The 19,724-nt window shown below is 45.0% G+C and overlaps 1 protein-coding gene across 8 annotated transcripts in view; it reads left to right on the plus strand.

Moving 5' to 3' along the window:
- Window positions 1-19,724, plus strand: part of B3GNT2 (UDP-GlcNAc:betaGal beta-1,3-N-acetylglucosaminyltransferase 2) — a 320,804-nt gene that overhangs the window by 30,811 nt on the left and 270,269 nt on the right. For 2 of the 8 annotated variants that reach the window (XM_073023034.1, XM_007970487.3), the window contains exon 2: window positions 479-2,996. The exons of the other annotated variants lie outside the window; for them this stretch is intronic. In XM_073023034.1, the coding sequence (XP_072879135.1) occupies window positions 488-1,681 (1,194 nt within the window). In that variant the 5' untranslated portion in view covers window positions 479-487 and the 3' untranslated portion in view covers window positions 1,682-2,996. Of the gene's footprint in view, window positions 1-478; window positions 2,997-19,724 lie in introns of those variants that run through there. 8 annotated transcript variants of the gene reach the window in all.

Below are 19,724 nucleotides of genomic sequence, written 5' to 3' on the forward strand. Positions count from 1 at the left end.
ATAGAGTTTTGTGTGTGTATGTGTATACTAAACTGTAAAATGTATTTGTTATGACTTAGGCAAATCAGTTTGCCAAGCACTGTATGTGCCTTTGTAAGCAAGGAAGTTGAACTCTTCTGAGGTTATGTAGTAACAGGTATCTCTAGCTTCAGCATGTCTACAGCAATCACTTTCATAGTGCTTGCTGTGAGCGCAGGTACTATGTTAAAAGCTTTCCATATAACAACACATACTCCTCACAACCATCCTTTGAAGTGGACTTGATTCCCATTTTATATATGGAGAAGCAGAGACATGGACTATCCCACTTGCCCATGGTCACAAAGCTGGAAAGGAAGGGCCAAGATTTGAACCTAGGCAGTGCAAGTGTAGAGTCTTTGCTATAAACTACTATTCCTGGGGAGACAAGTAAAATAAATTGTATGTGCAAATGCATATTGATAGTTAATTGATGCAATACTCCACCCCTTTGTTCCAGATATGAGAAATGAGTGTTGGACGTCGAAGAATAAAGTTGTTGGGTATCCTAATGATGGCAAATGTCTTCATTTATTTGATTATGGAAGTCTCCAAAAGCAGTAGCCAAGAAAAAGATGGAAAAGGGGAAGTAATAATACCCAAAGAGAAGTTCTGGAAGATATCTACCCCTCCCGAGGCATACTGGAACCGAGAGCAAGAGAAGCTGAACCGGCAGTACAACCCCATCCTGAGCATGCTGGCCAACCAGACGGGGGAGGCGGGCAGGCTCTCCAATATAAGCCATCTGAACTACTGTGAACCTGACCTGAGGGTCACATCAGTGGTTACAGGTTTTAATAACCTGCCGGACAGATTTAAAGACTTTCTGCTGTATCTGAGATGCCGCAATTATTCACTGCTTATAGATCAGCCGGATAAGTGTGCAAAGAAACCCTTCTTGTTGCTGGCAATTAAGTCCCTCACTCCACATTTTGCCAGAAGGCAAGCAATTCGGGAATCCTGGGGCCGAGAAAGCAACACGGGGAACCAAACCGTGGTGCGAGTCTTCCTGCTGGGCCAGACACCCCCAGAGGACAACCACCCCGACCTTTCAGATATGCTGAAATTTGAGAGTGACAAGCACCAAGACATTCTTATGTGGAATTACAGAGACACTTTCTTCAACTTGTCTCTGAAGGAAGTGCTGTTTCTCAGGTGGGTAAGTACTTCCTGTCCAGACACTGAGTTTGTTTTCAAGGGTGATGATGATGTTTTTGTGAACACCCATCACATCCTGAATTACTTGAATAGTTTATCCAAGAGCAAAGCCAAAGATCTGTTTATAGGTGATGTGATCCACAATGCTGGACCTCATCGGGATAAGAAGCTGAAGTACTACATCCCTGAAGTTGTTTACTCTGGCCTCTACCCACCCTATGCAGGGGGAGGGGGGTTCCTCTACTCCGGCCATCTGGCCCTGAGGCTGTACCATATCACTGACCGGGTCCATCTCTACCCCATCGATGACGTTTATACTGGAATGTGCCTTCAGAAACTCGGCCTCGTTCCAGAGAAACACAAAGGCTTCAGGACATTTGATATCGAGGAGAAAAACAAAAATAATATCTGTTCCTATGTAGATCTGATGTTAGTACATAGTAGAAAACCTCAAGAGATGATTGATATTTGGTCTCAGTTGCAGAGTGCTCATTTAAAATGCTAAAATAGATACAAACTCAATTTTGCATAGAAAGGTGTATTTTGAATAGTTTCCATGTTGTGTTCTCACATTAGAGTAATTTCTATATTAAACCATGAAAATTGCCTTTATGAGTGATATCCATTTGAGGGCCTCTAAACCCTTCAATGTGGTACTCACGTGAAGAGGGAAAGCGGAAGATGGTCATTTTTTTACGGATAATATGGCAGGATGATTGGTTCTGATCTTACCAGCTAGTGGTCATTTTTGAAAAACTTGTACCCTCTTATCTGAAATCATGTTTCTGGAATTTGACCATTTTAAGTTATTTTGCTTGCCCTCTTCTATAATATTCGTACTTCCCATAATAATGACTGATTTATTTGTAATTCAGGTGTTTATAAACATATTGGCTACAAAGACTTTGTTAAACGTGATCCGGTGATTTTCGTGAAATGGAATTATGTTTATTTTTATGGGATTTGGGTAAATTTTAAATTGCCCAGAAAACTGAACTTTCAGTTATCAATTGTGGAATTCAGTTTTTCAATTGTGGAAATTTCCTGCTACCCCAACAGTATTTTCGTGTGTTAATTAATTTTGCAAAATAAGAATCATTGTGTGACACTCATCTAATTTATCTTGTTGTGATCTTATGGTCATAATAAGGAGAAAGAGGGTTTAATTTTTCTTGTGTTTGGTTTGCTGGGTGGTACCATAGTCTAATTTTAGTATTTGAAAATGAGTATGATTCCTTAATGGCCAGCTGAAGATTGAATTGCCCCTAACAACCGTATTGTGTTAGTGAATTTTCAACGTGGACCAGGAAAGCATATGTAACTTTTGAACTTGAGTGAAAAGATTGAAGTTGCAGACTTTTGCATAGATGGTTTGTCAATTTAAAACTCCAGAATTTATTATTGCCATATTTCCACATGCTGCTTATACAAGATTATTATTCTGAGTAGTAATTGCTTCCCTGTCTATGTAGAAGTGCCTGTTTTTATTTATTGTTCAGATCAAAGACCAAAACATTTTCTTAAATATATTTTATGTAATATTTTATTTGTATACAGTGTTGTTGATGAAATATTTAACTAGAGCATGATATTTTAAATGTTAAGATATAACATATGTTAAATAAAACTGTTATTTTTGAATTTTAAAACGTGTTTTTTGGGGGTATGAACTACTAGAGTTTAAAATTCTGCCAAACTATTATATGTACTATTGTGTATCATACTTTCTTGAAATATTTTTGTTTATAGAATTGAAGGTTCTTTATCAGATGGGATACTGGGGACTATAAACAATGGAAATAAAGCCACTGTATTTTTAATTGTTTGTGTAATGTGTAATCTATAATCCTTTTGTTTCCCATATTTGAGAACATTTTCCCTGAAAGAGGCCAGTTTCCCCCCAAAAACCATTACAGTGGTGTTGAACTATCGCTGTCTCTCAGTGCGTCATCCATCTTTGCATTTAAAATCCCCAAAGTGCTTTCCCGTTTAAAGTCTTTAAAGAAAAGTGAGAATATTTATTTATGCTTCCCTTTTCAGTGAGTATAAGTAATTTAATTAGGGAGTGGTGTGGCATTGTAAAGATTGTGTTATCCTAAGCCATTTCTATTTTGGAGTTTGTAGCCGCAAAGATGAAATACAGAGGCAGCCTTGACTACTCGATTTCCTTTCATAGACCCATGTTGAGAAGACACTACTAACGTCCAGTGGGAAACGAGTAGACAATTGATGAAGCTCAAAAAACAGAAGGGTTAGTGTTATAAGAGCAAACTGTCTTCTCGTGTTTGGAATATGGAAGCCATTTCTGAGCAAGTATGAGGACACGGGTACTTGATTTGAGATTGAAGACTATTTTCAGCCTGGTCTTCCTGAAGGTTTCCTGGGGCCTGCATCTGCTTTCTACTCCTGTGGCTGCTAGCACACACCTCCCAGATGGCCACATTGCCACATTTCGGTTAAAGAGTAAAGAAGTAAAGAAGCTCTGAGAACATTCACAGGGAATTGGATCACATTTGCATTTGTCCATATAACCTGACCACGCATTCTCAGGTAATAGGTTCCTCCTCTCAGAGGAATTTCAATTTTTTTATTGTTAGGGATTCCCCTTCCCTGAGGTTTCAAGTCTCTTGTAGAGAAAGAAGAGATGGAGCAGGTTTTTGAATGAGGTGTGGAAGGCCACTGGGGGGCCTCTTCTGAGCCTTCAGTCCACGTGTGTGCTGTTATTTGAATATGAGTTCTTGGTGCTGATGACATTTGGATGAGATGATCTCTGGCCTTTCATTTGGCAGAAGTTCTTGTGCAATGGCTGCCCCAGCCCACCACCTGGTCATTGCTGCCCTGTGAGATGGACCTCATGGACTTTTCAGCAGAGCACATTAGGTTTTAGAGCGTTACACATGCTTGGGCTCCGTTATGGCGCTGACCCTTAAATCCAGGAAGGCCTCTCTTGGTGCCCACAATATGGGTTCTCACCTGATCCCCCATCTCATGGGTGGAACTGCTATAAGTCTAACTTCTTCTTTGAGAACTGCTTAACAATTTAGGCCTCAAGGGAAACTGGCATTTTGGGCCCTTTTCTTGGCTATTCCCAAGTCATGTTGATTTTGGGTTTGAAGGTCAAGAAGGCTGAAAGAGCATTTGCCAGGGTTTGGACTATTCATGAACCCAAGCAGGTCTTAAGAAAAGGATGCAAGAGACAAGAATGGCTCATTCCCATTCCTGATCCTGGTTATACCTGTCTCCTTTCTTGAGATGGTCAAGAGAGGCCAGAAAGAAGAACAGGAAGTTGTGGGAGTGGCTTTGTTACACTTGGAAGTTGAGTCAAGAATTAAAGACACCCAAAGTGGGCCATCTCCTACTTGTCAACTCCTGACTGGTGGTGATGCGGAATATTTGATGTCCTGGGTCATCTTGACTTTCTCAGATGCAAAAAGGGTGACTTTACTAATGCAAATGATGGGAAGCTGAGATGAAGCCTTCACTTGGGTCAAAAGTTTAACTTCCCCATGATTTGCAAGATGGAGTGAAAATTCTTGTTTCTTGCCTAGAACAGGAAAATACATACTTTACATGCTGGGCTATTGAGGCTATGAAATTAGATTTTCCTTAACATAAATCCAATTGCTAGAAACATTTGCCAAATAAGATTTCTTGAACTGAACTTCATTTGCATTAATATGAAAAATTGAAATACTGCGACTCATGAAGGTCTGAAAGTAATACACTAAAAAAAAAAGTTTTGCCCTTAATATCATATCTTGAAAGGTAGAGGCCAAGGATGAAGGACTTTTGTCTTTAAAGAGCCCTAAAAAAGCTTGTTTGCTCACATGATATGAATTACCATATTGGTTATAAATGTGCAACTTTCTATATACTACTAAAAGCACTGCCAATATGATTTTTATCAGTTGTGCCTCAATTACAGAGATACTAAAATGTGACATCTTAATTAAATATTATATCATAGAATAATTGAAATATAGCATGAGCCTTTATGTATTTTTTTTTTTCCTTTTTTTTGAGACGGAGTCTTGCTCTGTCGGCCAGACTGGAGTGCAGTGGTGCAATCTTGGCTCACTGCAAGCTCCGCCTCCTGGGTTCACGCCATTCTCCTGCCTCAGCCTCCTGAGTAGCTGGGATTACAGGCGCCCGCCACCATTCCCAGCTAATAGTAGAGATGGGGTTTCACCGTGTTAGCCAGGATGGTCTTGATCTCCTGACCTCATGATCCGCCCACCTTGGCCTCCCAAAATGCTGGGATTACAGGCGTGAGCCACCGTGCCCAGCCTGTCTTTATGTATTTTTTTAAGCCCTTAAATTGAAAGATGGAGTCCTGTTCAGGTACATTTCCTGCTTCTGTCCCTTTGACCTGTATTTATGAATTCTCATCCCAAGCAACCCTGGTGGCTTTTGAGCTTTGCCAGTTGCTTTCTTCTTGGCTGTTGTTCATGGTGAAAGGGGATATATTAACTGCACTGAAGCAGCGAGAGTAGTTTTAATTTGATGTAATCCAAGGGCTTATTTCTAAGTCAAGGGCCTGGCAGTTTGAACAAAGGTGTTTCCAGCTTCCCGACAGCTGCCCCACGTGGGATTGAAGGGTGGGCCTCTGATGCTCCTCAGGCAATGAGCCACATGGAGAACTTGCATTGTAAGTGCTAGTAAGAGCTCACCTCACTGCCTTGGAAACCTACCATCCGAAGCCTACCATCCTGTGACTCGCCCTTTCCCAGCCTGTCTTCAACTCACATCCTCTCTTCCTGTTCATCACCTCAGCCCTTCCTGAAGTTGGCTTTCCTAGCTCTTCTACTGGGCACCAACTTCCACCACCGCTTAAAAAAAAATCTCAAGTACAAAATAAACATCATCCTATCCTTGGTTTGGGTTTTTCCAGAAAACAAACTTTAAGACAGGGATTCTAGTGCGGGTAGATTTTTTTGGGGGAAGTGCAGGTACAAAGTTCGGCAGGAAGTGGCCCTCGGAAAGGCAGCAGATGAGGAGTGTGAAGCCACTGCCACCGTGGGATTGGAGCTCAACCCCACAGGGAATCTGGAGGACGGTGCAGAATACATGCCTCAGAATGCGCCTCTCTGAGGCTTGAAGGAGCTGAACTCCTTTTCTTTTTCAGATGGAGTCTCACTCTGTCGCCTAGGCTGGAGTGGGCGCAATTAGTGGCACGATCTCAGCTCACTGCAACCTCTGTCTCCCAGGATGAAGCAATTCTCCTGCCTCAGCCTCCCGAATAGCTGGGACTACAGGCACCCATCACTGCACCCAGCTAATTTTTGTATTTTTAATAGAGATGGAGTTTTGCCATGTTGACCAGGCTGATCTTGAACTCCTGACCTCAGGTTCTCCACCCACCTCGCCCTCAGCAAAGTGCTGGAATTACAGGCATGAGTCATCACACCCGGCCTGAACTATTTTATTTTTTATTTTTTTATTTTTTTTTTGAGATGGAGTCTCGCTCTGTTGCCCAGGCTAGAGTGCAGTGGTGCAATCCCAGCCCACTGCAAACTCTGCCTCCTGGGTTCAAGTGCTTCTCCTGGCTCAGCCTCCCAAGTAGCTGAGATTACAGGCATGTGTCACCCGTCTGGCTAATTTTTGTATTTTCAGTAGAGACGGAGTTTCACCATGTTGGCCAGGCTGGTTTTGAACTCCTGACCTCCAGTCATCTGCCCACCTTGGCCTCCCAAAGTGCTGGGATCACAGGCAAGAGCCATTGTGTCTGGCCTTAGTAGATTGTAGAATTCTACTGCAACCATCACTCCACTCTACTACAAAGCCAATTTGGTTTTAAGTCATGATTCTACCTGCCCTCTAGAAATTTTTTATTTTGGTCATCTTTTTTTCTGTACAAAATTTCCTAAACAGTTTGTTCTCTGATTGCTTCTCTTTCCATAGGAGCCTGTTCTTCATGGATGTAAGGACTGTTTATAAGAAAATGAATTAGAGTTGTGGTTTTTTTTGTGTGTGTGTTTTTTACAATTCTTAGTTATCTCAGGGATTAGGTGAGTTGTTGTTCACCCTAATTCTTCTAATTCTTATGGAGTAGAACAAATTCTAAGTGATGCTTGGTCCTTTAATGAAGGACTGAACTGATTTGTAGAAGTTCCTAGGAGGTGTTTCTTTTTCTGGACTGTTAACCCACAAGGCCACTTCCTACATTGGAAGGCTGGGTGAGGGTCACTGTGGCTTCCTTTCAGGCACTGAGCAGGTGGGGGACAGGTAGACTTGACCCCGAATCTTTGAGCTGCCTTTCTTCCCTTTGCTTCGGGTCTGTTTCACGGTGTTCTACTCAGCTGCTTCAACCTGAACCCTGTACCTCCCCCGCAGTTTAGGGAACATTCCTTAGCAGGTAAGCATCTGAGCTCATGCTCACTTAACCTGTGTGTTTGCATGTGCGCATGTGCGTGTGCATATGAGTTCTAGGAGGAAGAGCTGGTGAAGCCAGCCCCCCAGTTAGTCACCCCTTCTGCCTCCTCCAAGCTGGGAGCCTTTCCAGGGAAGCATTCCTATAACCCACATCCCACGCAGCCTTCTCCCCGTCATGTGCTGGGCTGCGGTTTCCTTTTCCAGTTTGGCCATTAATACGATGCTGCATGTTTCCTATCTTTCACAAAATGAATTATTTCTCTTGGTGGTATTGTCTTCACTGCCAGTGCTGCCTTGGGCTTCTTTATTATATCCTTTGTTATTTAGGGAAAGAGACAAACATTTTTGACCATCCACTATTCTGACCTGGGAGCCCCCAGCATTTTAAATGTATTAATTTAATGTAATTTAATTTTTTGTTTTGAGACGAAGTCTCACTTTATTGCCCAGGCTGGTGTGCAATGGTGCCATCTAGGCTCACTGCAACGTCCGCCTCCTGGGTTCAAGTGATCCTTGTGCCTCAGTCTCCCGAGTAGCTGGGACCACAGGTGTGCGCCACCACACCATGCCTGGCTAATTTTTTTTTTTTTTTTGGTATTTTTAGTAGAGATGGGGTTTCGCTATGTTGGCCAGGCTGGTCTCGAACTCCTGGCCTCCAGTGATCCACCTGCCTTGGCTTGCCAAAGTGCTGGGATTACAGATGTGAGCCACCGTGTCTGGCCTATTTATAATTTTTAAAGATAGGGTCTCTGTCACCCAGGCTGGAGTGCAGTGATGCAATCCTAGCTCACTGCAGCCTCAACCTCCTGAGCTCAAGTGACCCTCCCGTCTCAGTCTCCTGAGTAGCTGGGACTCCAGGGGCGCACCCCCATGCTTGACTCCCCAGCATTTTTTCTTGTCTTCCCTGACCTGAGGCCTTCACCACATTGATCTCCACACCTGGAAATTCTCCTTCCTGCTGTGGATATGGCATCCGTTGCCCAGGTTCTTGAATTTCTGCCTGAAAACTTCCTTTGGCTGCTAAGTGCTGGGCCTGAGCCTCCCACACTGCCCCCACAGCCTCTTCCTGGGCTCCTTCCTTGGCCTCCTCGCTCAGTCCTCAGGGTTCTCTCTGTGGGCGCTCTCCCCGAAATATTTCCGCCTCTCGTTCCTTTCTGAGTCAAGCCCACTCTTGAGTCTACCTCCGTGAAGGGGCTGTTGGCCGTTCATACCAAGAGAACCCTTCCAGGTTTACTCCTCGCTCACCCATTCCCAGCGTCGGTGCCCTCGCCCTTCTCTTTCACTGGAGTCCAATCCGCCCTCCCTTTCAAACAGTTCTGCCTCTCCAGCACCTGCCCTTAGTGTCTCCCTGGATGTGCAAGTCAGCCTGTCCTTGAAGCCAGCACAGACTCCCAGGGTCCCCTTTGCCCATTTGTGTACACTTCTCAGCTTCAAACCCAGCAAGTCTCCTGCCCCATCCCCTTCCTGGGGAAATGGGTCTCTTTCGGAGGCCCCAGGCCTGAGGGAGGTCCGTTTTGTAGAAATGGAAGGAGTTCCATTTTATGTTTTCTAAGGTGTATTTTCCACAGATTGAAAAGGATTGTCAACTGGGTGTGGTGGCTTATGCCTGTCATCCCAGCACTTCGGGAGGCTGAGGCAAGAGGATTGCTTTAAGGCCAGGAGTTTCAGGCCAGCCCTGGTGACTTAGTGAGAACGCGTCTCTATTGCAAAAAAAATAAAAGAACTGTTGCTTGATCCTTTTAAGCGCTTTTAGCTCTGGGACAGGCCCTCAGTTCCCTTCCAAGTGGCTCTGGGTTGCCCAGGAGTGTGACAGAGGTAAGAATGTCCCTCATATCAAGGCAAGAACGTGAGTATCTAAGGTTGGTGCCTCCATCGTCATTAGGATCAGAGTACATTCTATTTTGCTTGTCCTTGTCGATATCTGCCCTGTGGTCAGAGTCAGCGCCCCCACATTCCTGCACTCAAATGTAGAAGCTTCCCCTCCTCTGACTGCCTTGGGGTGAGGCCCCTGCCCCTTGTCTACGGGAACAGAGTGGAAAGGACCTGAGACAGAGCTATCTCCCTCTGTCCTATCCTCCTCCTTTGCCCCTTCTGCCGAGCTCAGTAGTGGGAAGGTGGCCTTGGGAAGGGGCCTCTGGGGCTTGTCCACAGACACTCAACCATGCCCAGGTGGCATCCCTTCAGCTGTCAAAATTCCCGGGGTGGGTGGGTAGGAAGCAGCCAGGCCCTTCCAGGCTCAGTTTGGCTCTACCCAAGACCTCCCTGGACACTAGAGAAAGTCCCGGCTCTCACCTCCTTTTGACTCAGTGATCCTCTGGGGCTCTTCCTCCTCTCGTTCAAGGGTTCAAGGCAACTGGGGTCAGGGTACCTTTTTCTACTTTTCCCATCTCATTGCAAAATGTGGCATAGTAATGAGGTGTTAACTCATCAGTGGATAATTTATAGTCTGGCATGGAGAGAGGGGAATGAAAAAGTAGACTTTTATTGACACAACATGAAGACTGCAGTGGGGAAAAGCTTGCAGGAAACCTAACTGGGCGGAGATTCGGGAATCAGGCAACAGATGCCAAGGCGCTGCACAGGGACCCTGCCTGGGTCCTGCCTTGTCGTTTCAGCCATTGGAAACTGTGAGAACAGATCTACCTGCTTTCGAGTTGCAGTCAACCAGGAGGCCAGAGCTGTGACTGCCTCAGCAGCAGCTGCCAGCTGCTGTTTTCCTGGCTGGGGAGGTGGGAGAACCCAGGAAAACCTCAGAAAAACAAAGACAAAAACTTGAATGTGGACAAGCTCAAATGTCTTAAATAGCAACAATATCACATGAATCTTTCCTCTTGTGGGATATGAGAAATGAGTGGTAGACACTGAAGATAAAGTGGTCGGGCTTAAAGTTGGTGGGAAATGCCTTTATTTAATTGCAGAAGTCTGTAAAAGTGAGTCACCATGGAAGGAATGAAGAAGGAGGGGTTGTGATGGACTGTCAAGAAAGCTGGGGAACTTTCCCACTCACTGTCTTGAAGAACAAGACAAACAGAAGATGCAAAACCACCCCACTGAGGCTGGCTCTGGAGGCCGGGGGAGAGCATTTCATTGTTGGGGGCAGCCTGTCTCGCTGGTCCCGCCTCTAGAAGTTCAAGAAATGCTTAGCTAGCTGAGTGTTTAGCACTTGTCCCTGCAACTGAGTACCTGCTCAACAAATAGGGGCTGCCATGGCAATCAAAAAACCCCAGCTGTGGCAGATGTTTATTATGGCAGACAATTAGAAATACTCTCTGCATTATCCCAGGTTTTGGCATGGTTCATTGTTGGTAGACCAACCCAATAAATTACTTTTCTGAGATAACATTGATGTGTTGGGTGAAACTTTCACTTAGAAAGCTATTTTATTTTATTTTATTTTATTTTATTTTTTGAGACAGAGTCTCACTCTGCTGCCCCGGCTAGGGGAGTGCAGTGGCACGATCTTGGCTCACTGCAACCTCTGCCTCCTGGATTCAAGTGATTCTCCTGCTTCAGCCTCCCAAGTAGCTGGAATTACAGGTGTCCACCACCACACCCAGCTAATTTTTTGTATTTATAGTAGAGACAGGGTTTCTCCATATTGGCCAGACTGGTCTGGAACTCCTGACCTCAAGTGATCCTCCCACCTCAGCCTCCCAAAGTGTTGGGATTACAGGCAAGAGCCACCGTGCCCAGCCTCACTTAGAAAGCTTTAAATTAAAAAGTAAACATTTCAGTTTTGAATTAATTTTGACTTACTGAGAAGTTCTAAAAATAGTATGCAGAGGCTAGGCGCAGTGGCTCATGCCTGTAATCCCAGCACTTTGGGAGGCCGAGGTGGGCGAATCACGAGGTCAGGGGTTCAAGACCAGTCTGGCCAACATGGTGAAACTCTGTGTCTCCTAAAAATACAAAAAATAGCCAGGTGTGGTGGTGCGTGCCTGTAATCCCAGCTGCTCTGGAGGCTGAGGCAAGAGAATCACTCAAATCCAGGAGGCAGAGGTTGCAGCGAGCTGAGATCATGCCATTGCATGGAAGCCTGGGGGACAAGAGCGAGACGAAGTCTCAAAAAAAAGTATGCAGAGTACCCATATGCCTCTACCCAAGTATTCCCAATGTTAACATCTTACACAACCATATTGTAATTATCAAAATCAACATTAGACCAACCAAGAACAATGAAATCAACATTGCTATTATTCTATTATCTGCACTGCAAACCTGACTTGAATTTTACCAATGTTTTTCAATAATGTCCATTTTCTTTTTTGTTCTTTCTTTTATTTGACATAGGGTCTTACTCTGTCACCCGGGGTGAGTGCAGTGGTGTGATCACGGCTCGCTGCACCCTTGAGTTCCTGGGCTCAAGTGATCCTACAGGTGTACACCACCACGCCCAGCTAAGATGCCCACTTTCTGTTCCCAGATGCTATTTAAGGCCCTACATGGCATTTGGTTATTTTTCCTTGGTCTCCTCCCATCTGTTTCTCAATCTTTCCTTGACTTTCATGACTTTAACACTTCTGATGAGTACTGGTTATTTGTAGAATGTCCTTCCATTTGGACTTGTATGGTGTTTTGTGTGATTAGAATGAGGTTATATATTTTTGGCAAGAATACCACAAACATGATGTTTTGTCTGTCTCGAGGCCTCACACTGGGGGCTCATGATGTCACTGTGTCCTATTCCTGGTCATATTAACCTTGTGCACTGGGTTCCTCCACAGTGAGGTATTGTCTTTCTCTTTGTAGTTAAAAAATATCTTGGGGGACATTTATATATGTAAATTGTACAAATACCAGTTCTGTCCCAGCCTCCCTCCTCTGCTGTTCAGTCCTTTGACTCTCTCTGTTCATTGTCCTCTGCCTCTTGGGCTGATTGTCCTCCGGCTGGTCCCTTCCTTACACGAGGATTGACTGTCTTACTCAAAATGTCTGTGGCCTTAAGCAGGGCCCAAAAGAGCTCCGTGCTTCTCATCGGCGTATGGGGTTGGATGGAGGAGGAGCCTACTATTACTCAAAGGTAAGGGACAAAGCTGTGCTAACACAACAGATGCCTCTGTCTTTGCAAGTTGTGCCTACTTCCGAGGTGACCTTGTGGGGGACCCCACCTGGCCCACATCCCTGGACCAGAATGCATCCTGGAGGGACAGGTCGGAGGAGCAGCCCACCTGGCTGAGGCCTAGAGGCAGAAATGAGCCAGAGGTGAAACTCCTCCTGGGGGAGGTGGTGGAGTTTTCTCCAAGGAGCGGTTGGGTTGCTGTGCTGAGCAATCTCCAGGGGCAGGAGAGCCAGGGCGGGGGCAGAGGGAGCATCAGGCCTACTGTGGGAGGCCTCCCCTGCCCGCGATGGGCAAGGCGGGTACCAGTTAAAGCAACCTTAGTTCCCTCTGTAGATGAGAGCAGGGGTTCCCTCCTTCCTCAGTCAGGGTTGGGAGATGCCAGTGTGCTCCGGGCCCACCTGCTTCCAGTTGCTTTCCGGGGCGCTCATGCCCTGGTGTAGCACACAGAACTCTATCTGCAGAATGGCTGTTCTTGGCAGCAATCTCAGCCTTCCAGACTCCTCTCCAACTTTGGATCATTTGAGCTCTATTTTTATGCAGAGAGGAGAAGTTTCCCATGTTTGAAAATAGCTGCCATGCAGAGGACTATGGTAGCTCCTGTTGTTGCCTGTCCTTCCATCCTCCTTTTTCTGGACATGGGCTGTGCCCCGGGGCTGTGGGGTGATAAACAGGGCCTGTTGGAACCCTCCCAGGGACTGGGAGAAGGAAGCTTTTCTTCCTCTGGTGTCGCTAAATGGGCATGGTGGAGTTGCCTGGCCCTCTCCCTAACTACCCGAAGTAAGCTTCCCATCGCCACAGTGAGAGTGAGGGAACACATGTGGAAGGAGGAGGGGCCAGGAGTGGTGCCAGCGTCCATGAGCCCCTTTCACCTGCCTCCATCCCGGCCTTCCCAGCCATGTGAGCCTTTTCTTCTTTGCTTAAGCTGACTGGAGTCAGTCCTGACTGATACCATGAAGGCCTGCTTCCTTCCCTGAGTTCTAGGGTGAGCCCAGCTGCAGGTGCCTCCAGATTCCTGCCCTGAAACGCCCAATTTTAAGACTGTGATAATTGCTTCCAGTAGGCAGCTGGGGAAGAAACTTCTCCAGCTGTTCTGTGTTCAGTGTGGGTCCGAAGACTCCTGGGTGAGAGATAACAGTGATAACATATGAAGGTCCTGTCTGTTACTGATATTGGAGGGGCAGTCTGTTCGGTTTGTTCTGGTTATTACAAGATTTGGAATTGAGGCCCTGCCTAAATTTTTTTTAGGTTCAGTGAAATTTTTTTTTTTTTGAGAAGGAGTCTTGCTCTGTCACCCAGGCTGGAGTGCAGTGGTGTGTTCTCAGCTCACTGCAATTTTAGACTGCCCCTCCAATATCAGTAAAAGACAGTACCTTCATATGATGCGCTAATAGGCTTACTGCCTACCAGAAGTCTCCTTTTTAATGTCCTCCTCTCCCCTACCCACGCCCAGGGTGAGAGTGGACCGTCCCTGAAGTGTCCTTCACAGTTCTGATGATGAATAAAGGCCTAGGGACTCTGCTGATACTGAAATTTCATCACTGATTCATGATTCCATGAGCCCCCTCCTGCTTGTGAGCTGGTTGCTTGGAATCCAGGGTGCAGTCTGGGGAGAAGGACTGTAATTTACTGGGCACAGTCACTCCCCTTCCTCACATGTCATACCATCGGATTAGGTGCCCACACAGGGTAGAGACCTGCCTACTCACTCCCGAGTCCCAGTGCCTCCTGTCCTGCTACTGCACTCAATGGGTGTATTACTTTGTACATTGTCTCCCACTCACTAAAAGTTCTGTAAGGCAGGGGTGCGTTGTCTCTCATGTTCACCTCTGTACCTTGCCCAGTTGTAAGCTGCGCACAGTGGCTTTTGCCTGTAGTCCCAGCTACTCGGGAGGCTGAATGAGGAGGAAAGATGGTTTTTTTTTTTGAGACTTGCTCTTTTTTTTTTTTTTTTTTTTTTTTGAGTCTTGCTCTGTCACCCAGGCTGGAGTGCAGTGGCGCGATCTTGGCTCACTGCAAGCTCTGCCTCCCAGGTTCAAGCGATTCTCGTGCCTCAGCCTCCCAAGTAGCTGGGATTACAGATGTGCATCACCACTCTTGGCTAACTTTTTTTCCATTTTAAGTAGAGAAGGATTTTCACCATGTTTGGCGAGGCTGGTCTTGAACTCCTGACCTCAGGTGATCTGCCTGCCTTGGCCTCCCAAAGTGCTGGGATTAGAGGCGTGAGTGACCGCGCCCTGCCTGAAAGATGACTTGAGACCAGGAGTTTGAGGCTGCAATGAGCTCCGATGGCACCACTGCACTCCAGCCTGCAGCGTGGGTGACTGAGTGAGACCGCGTGTCTTAAAAAAAAGAAGTAGTTGTAGAATGTAGTTGTTGAAGAAGTATGTGAGTGAATAGATAATAGTTTCAGATTCCCACAGTGTTTCTGATAAGATTTTGTACTCATCAAATCGACTGACAATATAAATGTAATCTTCATTCTCTTCCAGTGTTTATGTGACAGTAGGTGATAAGTTCTGCAAAGGCAGGGCTGTTCCCTGTTGCGTTCATCTCCACACCTTGTCCGTAATAACTGTCCAATAGATAGTTGTTGAATGAATGGATAAATGAACCCAGTAACATTTGTCGTAGGAAAAAAAGTCAGAGTGACAATCAAAAGGTCTCCAGAGAGGGGAGGCAGGAAGAGCAGGGAAGTGTTGTTCCACACAGTTGCTAACTCTTTATTACATCCTTTATGGCTGTCCATCCTGGCCCCTCGCCTGGGCCCAGACTGCCCATGCAGTGACAACCTGGGATAGGCAGCCACGGGTGCTCACTTACCTCGAGGGAGTTGCCTCTTGTCCAGTCTTCCAACTCCTATTTGCCTCTGCCATTACATTTCCCTCAAATTTGCAAAAGTCCTAATAATATACATGGCGTTACCAATAATGCACTGTGAAGCCGAAATAGACTTTTCCAAACTGTCAATGAAAAGCAAATTTTGATCAAACATTCTAGAGGAAAGATTGAATTATCCCTTCTGTTCTCTCTGTAGAAAATCATATAAGATTGTTACATGAAGTAGCAATCAGTGTGCAGACCCTACTCTCTGGTCTGAAAAAATACTATAGAGGTGTGTCGTAGTTTATGAAAATATTTTGTAGGCCGGGTGCGGTGGCTTACACCTGTAATCCCAGCACTTTGGGGGGCCGAGGTGGCAGATCACAAGATCAGGAGTTCGAGACCAGCCTGACCAACATGGTGAAACCCCATCTCTACTAAAAATACAAAAATTAGCTGGGCGTGGTGGCACAAGCCTGTAATCCCAGCTACCTGGGAGGCTGAGGCAGAAGAATCGCTTGAACCCAGGAGGCGGAGGTTGCGGTGAGCTGAGATCATACCATTGCACTCCAGCCTGGGCAACAAGAGCGAAACTCCCTCTAAAATAAATAAATAAATAAATACATACATACATACATACATAAATACATAGATAAATAAATAAATAAATACAAAGCAACAAAATTGCATAAGCTTTAGGGTCCCCACAGCCTGGATTTATTCCAATCCCCTCTGAGTCAAGAGCACCATTGCACTCTAGCCTGGCAACAAGAGCGAAACTCCGTCTAAATAAATAAATAAATAAATAAAAGAGGAACAAAATTGCATACGCTTTAGGGTCCACACAGCCTGGATCTACTCCAGTCCCCTCTGAGTAATGGTGGGGAAATTCCCTGATGTAGGAGTCACAGTTCCTTCTTTCTGCTTTTCTACCTCTCATTTCAGCTGTGTCTTATGTCCTTAGGAGAGCTCATTGGGTTTTGTTTTTTGTTTTGCTTTTTTCTGATTTTCATTCACTTTGAGGAGAGAGGCAGAGGGGACACATGACCCAAGGTGTCCTTCTTCAGAAAGGCAGCCAGGTTGGGGGGGACGTAGGGGAGCCTGTGTGAATTCAGAAGACGGCGGAGCCGGAACTGTGGTGGAAGTCACATTCAGAGAGACTTCGGTTAATTGAAAGAAACACCTTTCTCATAGTCGACCTTCTGTTGGCAACACTGCCTGGGCAGGCAGGTGGATTCCATGGTACCTGAAGTCTCCTCTTTCAGCACCTAGATGCTGAGGGGAGCAGTTAAGGCCCCACAGGAGGGACTAGTACCTGGAGGTCGGACTTGACACTGGGGCAGGACAGAGCCTGGTCTCACAGACCCTGTGCCTTAGATGTTCTGCTAATATTAACAGGAACATATCATAAGTTCTTAGATGATATGTGAAATTGTATAATACCATTTGGAAGTTGACTCTGATAAGTTGGACGTATACTATAAACCCTAAAGCAACCATTAAAGAAACAAAGAATTATAGCTAATAAGCCAATAAAGAAGATAAAATTGAATCATAAAATATGCTCCATTAATCTATAAGTAGGCTGAAAAAGAAGAAAAGAGAAACAGAAAACATGTAGGACCAATAAAAAACAAATTTCAAGATGACAGACTTAATCGTAATTATATCAGTAATCACATTAAATAAAAATAGTCTCACACTCCCAATTAAAGGCAGACAGTATCAGATTGGATATCAAAGCCAGACCCAACTACATGCTGCCTTCATGAGGTGCGCTTAAATATAAGAACACATAAGGTAGGCTAGGTGCGGTGGCTCACGCCTGTGATCCCAGCACTTTGGGAGGCCAAAGCGGGCAGATCACCTGAGGTCAGGAGTTCAAGACCAGCCTGGCCAAATGGTGAAACCCCGTCTCTACAAAAATACGAAAATTAGCCGGGCATGGTGGCCGGTGCCTGTAACCCCAGCTACTCAGGAGGCTGGGGCAGAAGAATCGCTTGAACCTGGGAGCGGGAGGTTGCAGTGAGTAAAGATTGTGCCATTGCACTCAAGCCTGGGCGACAGAGCGAGACTCCGTCTCAAAAAACAAAAAAAACAAAAGAACACATAAGCTAGGCTGGGCTCAGTGGTTCATGCCTGTAATCCCAGCACTTTGACAGGCCAAGGTGGGTGGATCACTTGAGGCCAGGAGTTCAAGACCAGCCTGGCCAACATGGTGAAACCCCATCTCTACTAAAAATACAAAAAAAAAAAAAAAAAAAAAAAAATTGGGCGTGGTGGTGGGTGCCTGTAATCCCAGCTACTTGGGAGGCTGAGGCAGGAGAAGTGCTTGAACCTAGGAGGTGGAGGTTGCTGTGAGCTGAGGTCGCACCATTGCACTCCAGCCTGGGCAACAAGACTGAAGCTACATCTCAAAGAAAAAGAAAAAAAAAAAGGTAAAAGTAAAAAGGATGGAAAAAGTCAGAGAAAGCTGGAGTGGCTAGATTAATATTAGACAAAGTTGATTTCACAGGGATAGTGCATTTCATAATGACAAGGGGGTCAATTCACCTGGAAGACATAAAAATCCTAAATGTTTATGCACATAGATCTTCAAAACACATGAAGCAAAAACTGATAGAATGATAAGGAGAAATAAAGAAACTTCCAATTATGGCTGGAGATTTCAATACCTCTGTTTCAATTAATGGTAGAGAGTGAAAATAGAAAAATCATTAAGGATATAGAAGATTTCAACATTATCAACCAACATGGCCTAAAATAGGCCACTCAAGAACAGAACACACATTTTCAAGTGCGTGCCCATGGAAAGTTTACCAAGATAGATCATATTCTGAATCATAAACCAAGTTTCAATAAACTTTACAAGATTAGAATCATGTTAAGTATATTCTCTGGCCACAATGAAATTAAATTGGAAATCAACAATAGACCTCTGGGAAATCCTCAAATGCTTATAAACTAAATAACACATTTCTAAATAAGCCATGGGTCAAGAAGAAATCAAAGCGACATTACAAAGTCTTCTTTGAACTGAATGAAAATGAAAACACAACATATCAGAATGTTGGCAGTATCGTTAAAACAGCCATTTGGGGAGAATGTATAGCATTAAGTGTCTATACGAGAAAAAAATGGAGGTCTCAAATCAATGGCCTCAGCTTACACCTTAAGAAACTAGAAAAAAGAGACCAAATTAAACCAAACTAAGCAAAAGAAAGGAAATAATGAAGATCAAAGCAGAAATCAGTGGAACAGAAAACAGAAAAATAATAGAGAAAGTGAATGAAACCAAAAGCTGATTATTTGAGAAGATCAAAAAAATTGATAAACTTACTACCAGATTATTTAAAAAAAAAAAAAAAGAGAGAAGACTCAAATTATCAATCAGGAATGAGAGAGGTGACTTCCTTAGACATTCTGCAAATATTAACAGGAACATAAGGAACATTATTGTGGTGTTATGATGTATATTGGTTTTCCTCCACAGTTTCTGGCACATAACTCCCATAGCCCTTGTTACAGTCTTTTGTTGGGTGTATTAGGTCTCAGGGACAGGCCTCTGACCTGCCCTCTTCACCTGCTCCAAGGCAGGACTCTCTCCTTGTGGGTCTTAAGACCCTCCTATACGAACTCGCACCCTGTACTCTGGGGGAAGGAATGCTTCCATTACAAACCGAGAGGACAGGGTTCAGGGAGCTTCCAGATCGCTGAACATGTGGAGGTTCCTGCACAGTGGCACCCAGGGAGGGCATGGAAGCTCCACACCCCTTTCCTCATACCTCACCCTACGCGTTTCTTCATCTGTATCCTGTGCCTTATGCTTTATAATAAACTGGTAAACCAAGTAAGTGTTTCCCTGAGTTTTGTGGGCCACTCCAGCAAATTAGTCAAACCCAAAGAGGGGGTCACTGGAACCCTGACTTGAAGCCAGTCAGAAGTTCCAGAGGCCTGGATTTATGACTGGTGTCTGAGAGTGTGGGACTGAACCCCCAACCTGTGGGATCTGACACTATCTCCAGGTAGATGGTGTCAGAACTAGATTCGAGGACACCCGGCTGGTGTCTGCTGCTTGGTGTGTGGAGGAAAACCCCCACACATTTGGTCACCGAAGGCTTCTGTGTTGATGACTGTCATGGTGTGAGAGCAAAAGAAAGCACGGATAGAGTTTCCCCTACACAATTGTGAACAACTTTATGCCAATAAGTTTGACAACCCAGACAAAATGGACAAATTCCTTGAAAGACACAAACTACCAAAGTTCTCTCAAGAAGTAGATTACCTGAATAGTTCT

This window comes from Chlorocebus sabaeus, chromosome 14 (assembly GCF_047675955.1).
Source record: "Chlorocebus sabaeus isolate Y175 chromosome 14, mChlSab1.0.hap1, whole genome shotgun sequence".
Lineage (NCBI taxonomy): Eukaryota > Metazoa > Chordata > Mammalia > Primates > Cercopithecidae > Chlorocebus > Chlorocebus sabaeus.